This window comes from Nannobrachium achirus (assembly GCF_963921795.1).
Source record: "Nannobrachium achirus genome assembly, chromosome: 23".
Taxonomy (NCBI): domain Eukaryota; kingdom Metazoa; phylum Chordata; class Actinopteri; order Myctophiformes; family Myctophidae; genus Nannobrachium; species Nannobrachium achirus.
In genome coordinates this window covers 32872717-32884901 of record NC_137830.1, presented here as the reverse complement: position 1 = coordinate 32884901, position 12185 = coordinate 32872717, and the positions used below count along the sequence as shown (strand labels likewise).

General features: G+C 44.2%; 1 protein-coding gene across 1 annotated transcript in view; it reads right to left on the bottom strand.

The window, feature by feature from the left end:
• Positions 1–964: 964 nt before the first annotated feature.
• The window catches only part of iqsec3a (IQ motif and Sec7 domain ArfGEF 3a), a gene marked incomplete at its 3' end in the record, with an annotated part of 95936 nt that continues 84715 nt past the window's right edge, over positions 965–12185 (bottom strand). Inside the window, exons 10-12 of the mRNA XM_080754602.1 lie at positions 12135–12185; positions 11506–11549; positions 965–1597 (exon numbers count right to left, since the gene is read on the bottom strand). The exon at positions 12135–12185 is cut by the window's right edge and continues 42 nt beyond it. Coding sequence (XP_080610728.1) covers positions 965–1597; positions 11506–11549; positions 12135–12185 — 728 coding nt within the window. The remainder of the gene's footprint in view (positions 1598–11505; positions 11550–12134) is intronic.

Here is a 12185-nt window from a genome sequence, read left to right as displayed (position 1 = left end):
AAAAAATAAATGTCACTTTAAAACACCCGGAAGCTAAACCGGCTCATGCATTGGGCGTGCCCGTAGGATTCAACCGGAGCTTGTTCACATGCACGTGAGACCCCACGCGTGTGCGTCTCTGGTGCATTTTCTCGTTCTATAACCATAGTAGAAGAAAATACAACGTGAAGAGTAGGGATAGGGGCGATATGCGATATTATCTTTTATCGGGATAAGATTTAATCTATCGTGAACTCGTCCTCCGTCATGCACTAGGATCAATTCACCTTTTATTTGCTGAGCTGCATATCCGATACCACTTAAACCCTCTAAAATTGGTAAAAGGTAGGCCTACTTATAATATATGTACTTGATAGTCTTTTTTTCACTATCATATGTCTTTGCCAAAAAAATTGCCGATCAACAAGCTTGTAGATCTGCTATTTTTTGGCAAATGTTCCATCCCAGGATAATGGATTTTGATTATCGCGATATCGTAAATCTCGATTTATTTTGTCACAATAATCGTGATATGAAATTTTCATATTGTCCCATCCCTAGTGAAGAGATAGACGGGTGGGTGGACATATTTTTGATATTGTTTTGCTGTTATGTGAAGTCTCAGATTAATTCCATTCAGTTCAAGTTTTTTGGATTCTGGATTCTGGATTCACCATTAAAGAATGTTTTTACAAAACAAAACTGCGCGAGTCAAAGACACCATTGGGTAAGTAAACGCTAGAAATGAAGTCATTTCTTGGGTGAACAACTCCTTTAAGCGCGAATCATACTTTGTCTCAACGATGGTATGGGGCCGCGTCAAAAATCTATTTCCCGGCGTGCGAAACCAACCACTGCGCAACGGGAAAAGCATATAAATCAGGGGGGGGGGGGGGGGGGGGGCGTGTGAGCAGCGGGGGGTGGGGGTGGGGCGAGTGTTTTTGTGTAGTTAGTTTGTTTTCTTTTTTTTTATGATCATCATTATTTACACCATGCTCCGAGAGCCGCTGGAGGTCCGCAGTAGGCCGAGCCGGGGGTCCGGCGGCGGGATGTACTGGTGGGGGTGGTTGTAGGGGGGCGGGGGCGGCGGCAGCGGGGGCTGAGGCTCGTCGCTGGCGTCGCGGCAGCGGACGGGGCTGGACATGGCCGACTGGCTGAACTGGCGCTGCCCGTGGCGCCAGTGATGCTGGTGTCGGTGGAGTGGTTGATGGTGCGCGGGGGTCTGCGCCAGGAAGGCCTCCACCCGGCTCCGGCCTCCTCCTCCGCCGTTGTCCAGCACGATGACCTTGACGATCTGCTGACAGTGGACGAGCGCGTCGGCCCGCGCGTCGGCGCGGAGGTCGCTGACCACCGGCGGCAGAGGGTAGTGAGGAGGAGGAGGATGAGCGGCCTGGAGGTGGTGGAGGTGGTGGAGGTGGGTGGGGGTGCCTGCCGCCGACGCCAGCGGCTGAGGGTGCTGCAGGGGTCCCTGGGGGTGGGGGTGGGGCCCCGGCTGCTGCTGCTGCTGCTGGTGGAGGAGCGGCTCCCCCCGGTGGTCGAGTAGGGGAAGGGCGGCGGCGGCGCCGCTCTCAGGGCTCCTGAGCGGCGGGTACCTCTGAAGCCTGTTGTGAATTGACACCTAGTTTAGAAAACAGCCAAGAAGAACAGCAATCACGTGTTATCAGACCTCCTCTACGTCGCCACTCCCTCTTTGTCTTTTTTTTTTTTTGGGTGGGGGTGGGTGGGGGGGGGGGGTCACACATATGTGCGCACACACACCCGCACGCACGCACGCACACGGCAAGGCATACATGGATGCTTAGGTGTGTGTGATTCTTATGGGTGGATGGGGCTGAACGGAGGACAGAAGTGGGGGGTGGGGGTTCCCGGGGGTGATTGAGAACGTGTGCTTGGTCAGGCAGAGGGGGGAGGGGGGGAGGGGGGGTCCGTGCTTCCAAAAGGTGACACAGAGGGCCCCTGTGTCTCCCTTCCAAACCACTAGGTGGCACTGTGACAACAGTTGACAACGTGTAGACGTGGGATGGGGGGGGGAGGGGGGGGGGGGTGCTGTACCAGAACGAGGACGAGGGTCAAACGACGGAGAAGGAAGACAGGAAGCTCCACAGACGTCGACAGGAAACAGTCATGACAGTGACCCGTTCATACTCATGACTCGCGCCTAAAGCAGACCTACAAGCTCACAAAGGCCCCTTTTACACCAACATAATTCTGTTCTAGAACTGGTTCCATCCCAGGTTCTTTGAACCTTGGGATGGAACCGGCCGTGAACCGGATTGTGTTTCCAACAGTTTTAAGCAGAGCCATTGTAATTCACCCTTTGTCAGCCTTCTGGTTGGTCCCTGACTGACCAACCAGCCGGCTCTATCTGCCTTGTCCCGCCCTGGTTCCGCCTTGTTTACGTTGAATTTGCTAAAACATCATTTTTGGAGGAATAAAAACATTTAAAAACATGCCCTGTCACTATACTGCCACTGAGAGGCTCCTTTTTACTGAAACCAAGATTAAAATGAGAATTGAATACACAAAATAACAATAAGAAGCAACTGAATTTCAATGGTAGGGGATGGAGAGAAAGGACTTTTGTCCCACCAAGACACAGGAACCAATGGGTGCAAAGAGGGGCGGGACAATGGGCGGGACTTGACAAAGGGTGAATTGGGGTCTGCAGAGCTAACAAAAAGGTTTTAGGATGTGACACGTTGTTAGCTTGTAGGTCTGCTATTTTCAGCACGCGGCGCTCCTTGCGACAGAGCATTTAAAAAAATGAACTAAACTAGTGAAAACAGCCGATCTACAAGCACACAACGCCTTGTAGATCTTCTGTTTTTACTACTTTTGTGCGACTGCCTTGTATGATGAAGCAGAGCTTTGCTTTGCGATTTTTTTTTTACAAATTTTAAACTTGGAGATACAAGGTTTAATTCTGCCCGACAGTGACAATATTAGGCTTTACGGGTCTATTTTTTACACTCTCAGATTGAAGTATACATCCCCGATTTCACGGTGTACCTCCACACATCACCTACCTACTACCTACAGTCTAAAGACCCGACTCCTGTCATTTTATTTGCTATTATTTACACCTTGATTTACCTTATTTTGTGTTGTTTATTTATTTATTTATGTATTCTTTCATTTTATGGTTGTTGTTTTTCCATGTGACCCATATTAACTCATCTGCAAACTGGAGGACATTTATTTTGAGACAGACACACAACATACTAAATATGAGGACGATATGCGCATGCTGGACGATAGATCTATGTTCATATTACAGATGACAGTAGGACTATTATTTATTTGTATTAGCCTAATGGTTTATACATTATGCTATCCCGATCAGTTAGAGAAGTGCAGATTGAAGAAGACTTCAAATATTCCAGCAACCATCTTATCATCTTTTATAATAAATTCCAACTGTCTATGAAATGTAGTGCTACGATAAATTGAGAGAGAACTTTGAAGTACTTATTCAAGCATACAGAACATTGACACCAATTTATAACGTCCTTGTAACTTTATTTTTTACTTTTTTCTGCAAAGTCTGCGAACGTCTCCCTAGAGAAAAGTGGCCTCGCTGAAAGAAAAGTATTTAAGATTCAAAACTATTTAATGGGAAACACTTGTAGCTTTTCCTAACGTGACGAGGCAATGACACAGCAATAAACAGAACTATCACCAGGGACGTGCTGGCCATTGGGAAAAGCGGGACAACTCCCGAACGGCCGGTTCATTCCCGGCCGGTCCAGACCGGCCATTAGGAAAAAAATTAAAATAAAATGTCAGCCTTCGTTCCATTTTGGGGGCAGGGCGGCCAACAAAGTAAATCGTCACTGTCGGGCAGAAACCTTGTATCTCCATGTTTCAAATGTATACATTTTTTCGCAAAGCAAAGCCCTGCTTCATCATATAAGGCTGTTGCACAAAAGAAGTGAAAACAGCTGATCTACAAGCACACAACGCCTCGCACTTTAAATCATTTTTAAAATGATAAATACAAACATACAAGGTTTCCACCCGACAACGACGAAATATAACTCATGTACAGTAATTGGCCCACTGGCTTGTCACTTGTCATGATCTGAAATGCCAAATCTTTGAGTAGCACCAGCGCTATAGAGAGAGATCTCTCTCTATAGTGAGCAATGAGGGCCTCTACAACTCTTTTTCCCAGGCTGAATCAGGGGCCCAGCACGTCCCTGACTATCACATTGGAAAGTCTGGTTATTTACCAATGCAATCCAAAATGTTTTGAAAAGCTGATCTGATGAAGGCCAGCATGTTGTTGAGAATAAAAGATTTAAGTTTTTTAAAGGGATCCCGGGCTAATATAACAAATATGCCTTAATACATTATAATTGTCCTCTTTAACTACAATGTAAAATTAAAAACACTTTAAATATTTTATTTCTTCTAGAAATAGCTAATCTTTCACTCAATAGGGGAAATGCCCGTCGCAAGTTGATGATGTCATAAATGCCATGTGTGATCTATCCCTATGGAATTTATGACATGCATGTAACGTAACACTTCCTATGGTTAATATTAGCATGTTTCAAATGTGTTTGTGTTTTTATTTGCACATGCATGTCATAAATTCCATAGGGATAGATCACACATGACATTTATGACGTCATCAACTTGCGACGGGCATTTCCCCTATTGAGTGAAAGATTCGCTATTTCTAGAAGAAATAAAATATTTAAGGTGTTTTTAATTTTACATTGTAGTTAAAGAGGACAATTATAATGTATTAAGGCATATGTGTCGTATTAGCCAGGGATCATTTTAATGGAGCTAGCTGTCTACCAGGGGCACCATTTAGGGATGACAATTGACACCCCCTCGCATTTAACCTCTATTTATTTTTTATTTAGTTTTATGGTTTCCACATGTATTATGTCGGCCCTCTCTTAAGCCAATTTTAATATGGGATTATTTTTAAACGGTGTAAATAGCAGATCTTCATGTACCAGCTTGTAGAAAGGCTTTTTTCGCTACGTTAAATAGGGCGTAATAGTCAGGTTTTTTGCCACCCTCTAGTGATGTAGAAATTGCTCTTTGAATAAGCTGTGTGACAAGCTGTTCTGATGAAGGCCACCGGGGGTAAAAAAAAAATCATGTTCTTCACAAAACAAAGAGGTCACTTTTTTTCCCCTATCTATCTTTCATTGCCAAAGTTGTTATCTAGTTGAAGCGATGCCTTGATAATCAGTTGGCATGGCAACAGGACAGGATTCTTTCCCCTATGCAAATCGTCCTCGTTAGCCAAATGTGCAAACATGTGCAAACAACTCTCCTAAGAAGAGACCCATTTCTGAGGACGATGATGCTTCATGAGTCAGAATATGGAGGATAGGAGGAGGAAATTAGATTTTAAGCATCAGTTTGCACAGACTGCACAAAACCTTTCAGTTAGCCCAGGGGTCTTCAACAGGGGGTCCGGGACCCCTAGGGGGTCCTCAGAGTTACTACAGGGGGTCCTCCAAATCTTTATGTGATAGAAGCTTTTCTTTCTCCTTTTTTATATTAACCACTTCACTTGAAACCTATAGCTTCCATATTCTGAGAACTTTAGCCAAAAATAGCAGATCTACAAGCTCACAATGCCTCGCGCTGCGAGGCGTTGTGAGCTTGTAGATCGGCTATTTTCGGCAAAGAGGTTGGGTGTAGAGGGGGAAAAAGAGCAGCCTAAGAACAGAGTGAAAGATCAAGTTTATTAACTATTGAATGTTCAAGTGGTTTAATATCTGGAAACACAAATTGACATGAATCCAAAATACACTGATGATTGTGCCGTCAAATGATGAAACTAAATGGGATCTATGGGTGTGGGGGTCCCTGCTTCATCTCTCTCAACTAAGGGGTCCTTGGCCTGAAAACGTTGAAGACCCCTGAGTTAGCCTATATACTGTAGGTGTCAAAATGTGGAATTCTCTCTACAATGACCCAAAGGTTGTACAAATATTTATCAATTGAACAAATGTTATACAAATAAAATACGAAGATGACGAATAGGATAGATAGGATTTGACTTCTTTGACCCTAACCCTAACCCTAACCCTGTCTTTTTTTTCCTACTCGTTTTTTCTAATTGTTCAATTGTTGCTTGTTTGTTTTGTTGTATGTGCCAATCATCAAGTATATATATTTGAATACTTGGCTGGACTATTAATCATATTATTCATGTTTTATTATCCTTTGATACTGTAGGAACTGTATTGTACTGTGATACACAACCATTTGCGAAACAAAATAACATTAAATTAAATGCTCACCGAACATGCTTAATATTGTGGGAATGCCACCATGACTGGGAGGATGATAGGACCTTAAGAGTTAGGTTGCCATCATTCAACCACGCCTCAGGCCAGGAGAGGAACCATTATTCACACACAGCCGTATCGATCCCAAAAGTGGCTCTCAAATTGCTTTTAACACGCAAATGGATGACTTAGGGTTCCATTTCAACAAAGAGCATTTAATTAAGATTAAGGTACTTTATTCAAGCATTTTATAAATCATGTGTATAATATAGCGTTGCTGTCAGGAGCAGGGGCTTCACAAGGGGGGAAAAGTTGAGTTACTAGGGCCCAAGGTGGAGGGCCTTACACTTTAGCTATTGAAAAGTAGCTCACAGCGCGGCACCGATTCCCGCTCTGCGAGCTTGTAGATCTGCTATTTTTAAGTCGTGAAAAGGTGTTCAAATCATATCATTTTGGGGGTCCTTCACATGAAAAAGTTTGAGCACCACTGGCATAGAAACATAGGTTTTAAAAAAAAAAGAAAAAGAAGAAAAAAAAACCTTAGAAGGATTTGACATATTCAAAGACTTGCACAAATACAATCTCACAGCTGTGAGCTTGTATATCTGCTATTTTTCAATAGTTAAAGCACAAAATAATGTGCTCCCAGTCTAAATGGGTTAAACTCCCTCCCCGTATGAAGAACATTCATGGGGGCCCGTAGGGAATCCTTGTACCCAGGGCCCAGAATTTGGTGTGACACCCCTGCTCGGGTGAAACCTTCTATCTCCATATTTTAACTTCTTAACACATCTACTGCCTTTTAATCTGAAGGGATGCTTGGTGCCTTGGTGCAGCGCCGCTTTCTCCGTAGGCCGCCGCTATTATTTTCAAGGGCCGTAAGGGGGTTGTTTTAGTTTTTTGGGATTATCACTTGATGGCAACGATTACGTCATCTAGTCACATGACAGTGTGGGTCCAGAAGAGAAACATGGCTGCGCCCAGCCGAGTGAATTTTGTACAGTAATCAGCCCACCCTTTGGCTCAAAATGTCTCTTTTTGAGTAGATGAAGTCTCTTTATGGGCCTCTCAATGGATTTACTATGGCGGAGCTTCACTTTGCGTGCACGCCCAACGTGCGCACATTACCGATGCGGGCGGGACCGGAGCGACGTACTGTAAGTAATTATACTTTTACAGTAAATACAGTAAGATTGACAGTCCTCACCGTCAACAGCGCCATGATTTTAACCCTTTCAATGACGGTGAGGATTGTCAACGGCAGCAGAACTATCTGGTGTGTCACTTGATCATACTACAGCGTCACCCAAACGCACCAAAAGTAGCTGATCTGCAAAGGAATTGCCTCTGGCATGCCTCGGGCACTATTCTAGAACCGGGGTCTTCAACGTTTTTCAGCACAAGGACCCTTCAGCTGACAGAGAGATGGAGCAGGTACCCCCACTACAATGGTGTTGCAGATTCAACTTTTTCATAGATTTTTCATAGACTTGTTTGTCATCACTATCATCATCAGTGTTGTTTTAGATTCATGATAAGGTGTATTAAACTTCACTGCGAGGCGCATGGGTGAAATTAGACCTTATTCTGCATGGGTTTTCAGATCAAAAGAGCCCTGTACTGCTGTGAGGGGGCCCATAGATTAGGAGATTAGAGACCCCTAATATATTGGAAATGACAAAATACTAGCCTATGCATTTATATGTAGAGCGGCTATTTGAATTTATTGAAAACAAAATGAATGTCGCCACTGTCGCCAGTAGGGCTTATAAAATCCATCAACCCTATACAAATTACACTTGTGGCGAGGCGTTGTCAGCTTGTATATCAGCTATTTTCGTCTCTCAGCCCTCAGGAAAGGGATGTGAGGGTTCAAGTGGTTAATATCTTTAAAAACAAAGTTCCAGTCACGCAAAGATTTTGTACAGTAACTCTGAGGATTCCGGAACCCCCTGATGAAGACGAACGTTCCAGAATAAACTCATCCCTGTGCGCGAGAGTGCTCACACCTCCTTGACGTAAATGTGTTTGGACAGCTAAACCCCCGCCCCTCCAGCCATTTGACATTTCAGGCAGCATGGCACAAAGGAGTCATGGGTTTCTGAAGACTGAAAGCAACCACGACAGGCATGAGGTGTAAACACGAGAGAGGAGCGCACGCTGTTTGAAACCTCTGTCACATACCAAGGACGTGCTGGCCATTGGGAAAAGCGGGACAACTCCCGAACGGCCGGTTCATTCCCGGCTGGTCCAGGCTGGCCATTACTGCACATTAGGATTTTTTTTTTTTATAAAATGCCGGCCTTCGTTCCATTTTGGGGGCTGGGCAGCCAACAAAGTAAATCGTCACTGTCGTGCAGAAACCTCCTATTTCCAAGTTTCAAATTTGTACATTTTTTCGCAAAGCAAAGCCCTGCTTCATCATACAAGGCCGGCGCACAAAAGTAGTGAAAACAGCAGATCTAGAAGCACACAACGCCTGGCAGCGCGAGGCGTTGTGTGATCGGCTGTTTTCACTAGTTTAAATAATTTTTTAAATGATAAATACAAAACAAAGGGTTTTGGACATACAAGGTTTCCACCCGACAACAACAAAATATAACTCATGTAATTGGCCCACTAGCTTGTCACTTGTCATGATCTGAAATGGCAAATCTTTGAGTAGCAGCAGCGCTATAGAGAGAGATCTCTCTCTATAGCGCACAACGAGGGCCTCTCCAACTCTTTTTCCCGGGCTGAATCAGGGGCCCAGCACATCCCTGTTCTGAAGACTGAAAGCCACCACGACAGGCATGAGGTGTAAACACGAGAGAGGGGCACAGCACGCTGTTTAGAAACCTCAGTCACATACCTACGCAACACGCGTGTAAAAATAGATCCTTCGCTCTGAGATCCATCACAGCCATATTATAATCCCATTACCGCCGTAGGGTGAAAACCACAGCAACTGTTAACTGTAATATGGGTGTTGTTGAATTGCAGGATCCTGTATGTGTTGTAATTATGTGTCATGAACCCCAGACACTGGGAATGTCATCGTTTTTAGGGGCAAAGGCCACTAAACGTAGCCTTTGGTGCTGTCAACCTTTTGATTAATGTAAATAGTTCGATTTGTAAGCTGCTACATACAACTAGTCAATTTCATCCATGCCGCTGCGTTAGTTCGTGGACATTATGGACAATTGGACATAATTAAAAAGGCCGATGTTGAATGTAGCCTAAGCCTAAAACGGTAAACCCATAAACCATAATGGTTGGATTAATAATAGTTTTTGATTAAGAAAGACGGCCAAGGCCGCTGTTGTGGACTGGAGTTTGTGGACGCTGGATATTAAAAGCAGATGTCAGATTCGTCTATGCTGGTAAGACTGAATACATTTTGATATTGATTGAACTGTGGAAAAGGTTTGTGTGTGAATACTTTATTAACAGAGGATACGAGGTAAAAGAGGATTTTAAGTGTGTGACTGCAGCGAGTCACTGACTGCAGTCAGACCAGAGTCCCCAGACGCGCAGTGCACGTTATATTATTTAATAATCATCGTAGCCTACTTATGTAATTATCTAAAACACTTTCACACGCCACAATGTGGCTTAATATTATTAAGGGTGACAAGCAGGCACGCTGCATGCACTCACTGCACATTATAACACGTTTGCTAGTGAGTGTAAATCAGTGGCTTCCTCAAAGAAAAAGAAACGAGGCGAAAAAGCGTTGAAAACATAAGGTTCGGGCCTTGGCTCGGGTTGGACGCTTTTTCATGATTAATGCTCGGACGTCGACTCGGGTCGGACAGAAAACTGTCGGACACGGGTTCGGAACGGACAGAAAAAATGTGCCCGATCCCAGCTCTAGTGCACACATAGACATGAAAGGGGGCTTGAGCCCCTGCCATTTTATCAGTCTGTAAAAAGTGCCCTCTCCAGACCATGAATGCAGTTTTTACTATGGTGAAAGAAACGCAAATGCCCTCTTTCCATGCCATACCCGAAGGCAGCATTAAAGAGAATTGACTTGTCCAAACTCTCCTGAACTTGAATGCAGCATCTTATATTGAAGTAATTGCACTCTCTGTGTAGAAATCCATTGCATTATTATCTCCAGTATTGACTTGATTATGCTTAGTTCAGTGTGGTATCAAGCACCGAAAATAGCCGACCTCCAAGCTTGGAGGTCTGCTATTTTCGATGTTTTCACCAAAAGGCCCTTTTAGAAATGTCAGCCCCTGCCTCTCTAACATTCTCTGCACGTCCCTGAATCCGGGATAGAAGAGGAAAGTTCCATAGTGCAGCTTTGAGCATTCCCACACATTAGAGGTTTTATTGTATTTTCCCCACAAAATGTAATTTCTTCCAAGATGGCGTTTGTTTAAACTTGCAGTAATGACTTTAAAACTATTTCAGATATGGTATTTCATAATTATTTTTTATTAATAATGTAAGCTTAGGATGAACTTTAGAGATGATTAATGTGGGTAATAAACTTGAATGTCCTCATTGCAGTCATCCATCAATTATTCTTTGAATTCAATTTTAATCATCTATTTCACGCACATGTGCGTGCGCACGCACGTCCTGTCGTCCTCCTGCGAACCAGTGGTTCTCAACCTTTTCAGGTCGTGACCCCCAAAATAATCAACTGGGGACCCCCTCACCCTGACGAGCACTAAGCGTTGAGGCATTACATTTTGTATAACACGGTTCTATTGTGAAAGTAGCAGATCTACATGCTCACAACGCCTCGCAACGTGAGGCGTTGTGAGCATGTAGATCAGCTCTGAATGACCAGAGCAGGTCTGTGACTCTGAGAGTGTGCAAATGACCATTTGTACTTCGGGCATTCCATTTGTCTCTGAAAGTTTGGAATGTCACATTTGTATACATGGCCAACAATATGGTTAACAGGCCCGGGGCCGCCGCCGGCGTGGTGGTCCGGGCTGCAATGCCAGCCTCCCCATCTCTCTCCCCATTCCTGTCAGGCTACTATAAAAAATGGCTAAAGACGTGGCTATAGACCTATCCCTTAACCCAGTGTTTCTCAAAGTGGATTCTAGGGACTCTGTGGGTTCCTTTATGGGGGTCTAAATTGACCCTTGAAAGTCTGTAACTCTAACAGCATACAAATGGAACCAAATGTTGGTTCCATTTGCATACTGTCAGAGTTAAGGGAAGACCTTGCAATGTAAAAGTTTGAGAAACACTGCCTTAACCTGACACTAAAACACACTGACTTACCGTCATCGCTCACTGACAAACTTACCTCCACTGCGTTGGGTCCTCCTCTGTCATCGGCATGATGGTTTCCTGTAAGAGGAAATAAACCACGAGGAGAGCGTTGAGCTGGAGGCTACACGTTGTTGTATCACTTCATGAGACACATGCTGCACGCATGCACACACACACACACGCACACACACACACACACACACACACACACACACACACACACACACACACACACACACACACACACACACACACAAGAAAAGATTCCTTTGCTTTTAGCATATCGTTGCTGTCGGGCAAAGACCTCTTATCTTCATATTCGAACTTTTGGATTTTTTTTTAATTATTTTTTTTTAATATCTCGCTACTTGATCAGACTACACGTCACTAAATAAACATCAAAACAAAAGCTGAAATACAAGCTCGAAACACAGTGCAAAACATGAAACTTTGAGCTTGTGGATCTGCTACTATTGCTGTTGAATCCTGAAGAGTAATAGTTTTGGACATAATGAGGCCGATAAAGTATAGTTATTGATCGAGTTTGTCGTGCCGAACGTTGTGAAGGTAGCTTGACTGTTTGGCCAATCACAGTGTGTCGTTGCACAAGCTCCTCCCCCTCCTCTCCTCAGATCCGCTAGGAATAATAGTACACCCACGCACCTGACGGGGAGCCCGGTTTGCCTCGCAGCTCCAACTGTGTGCTGTTGTTCT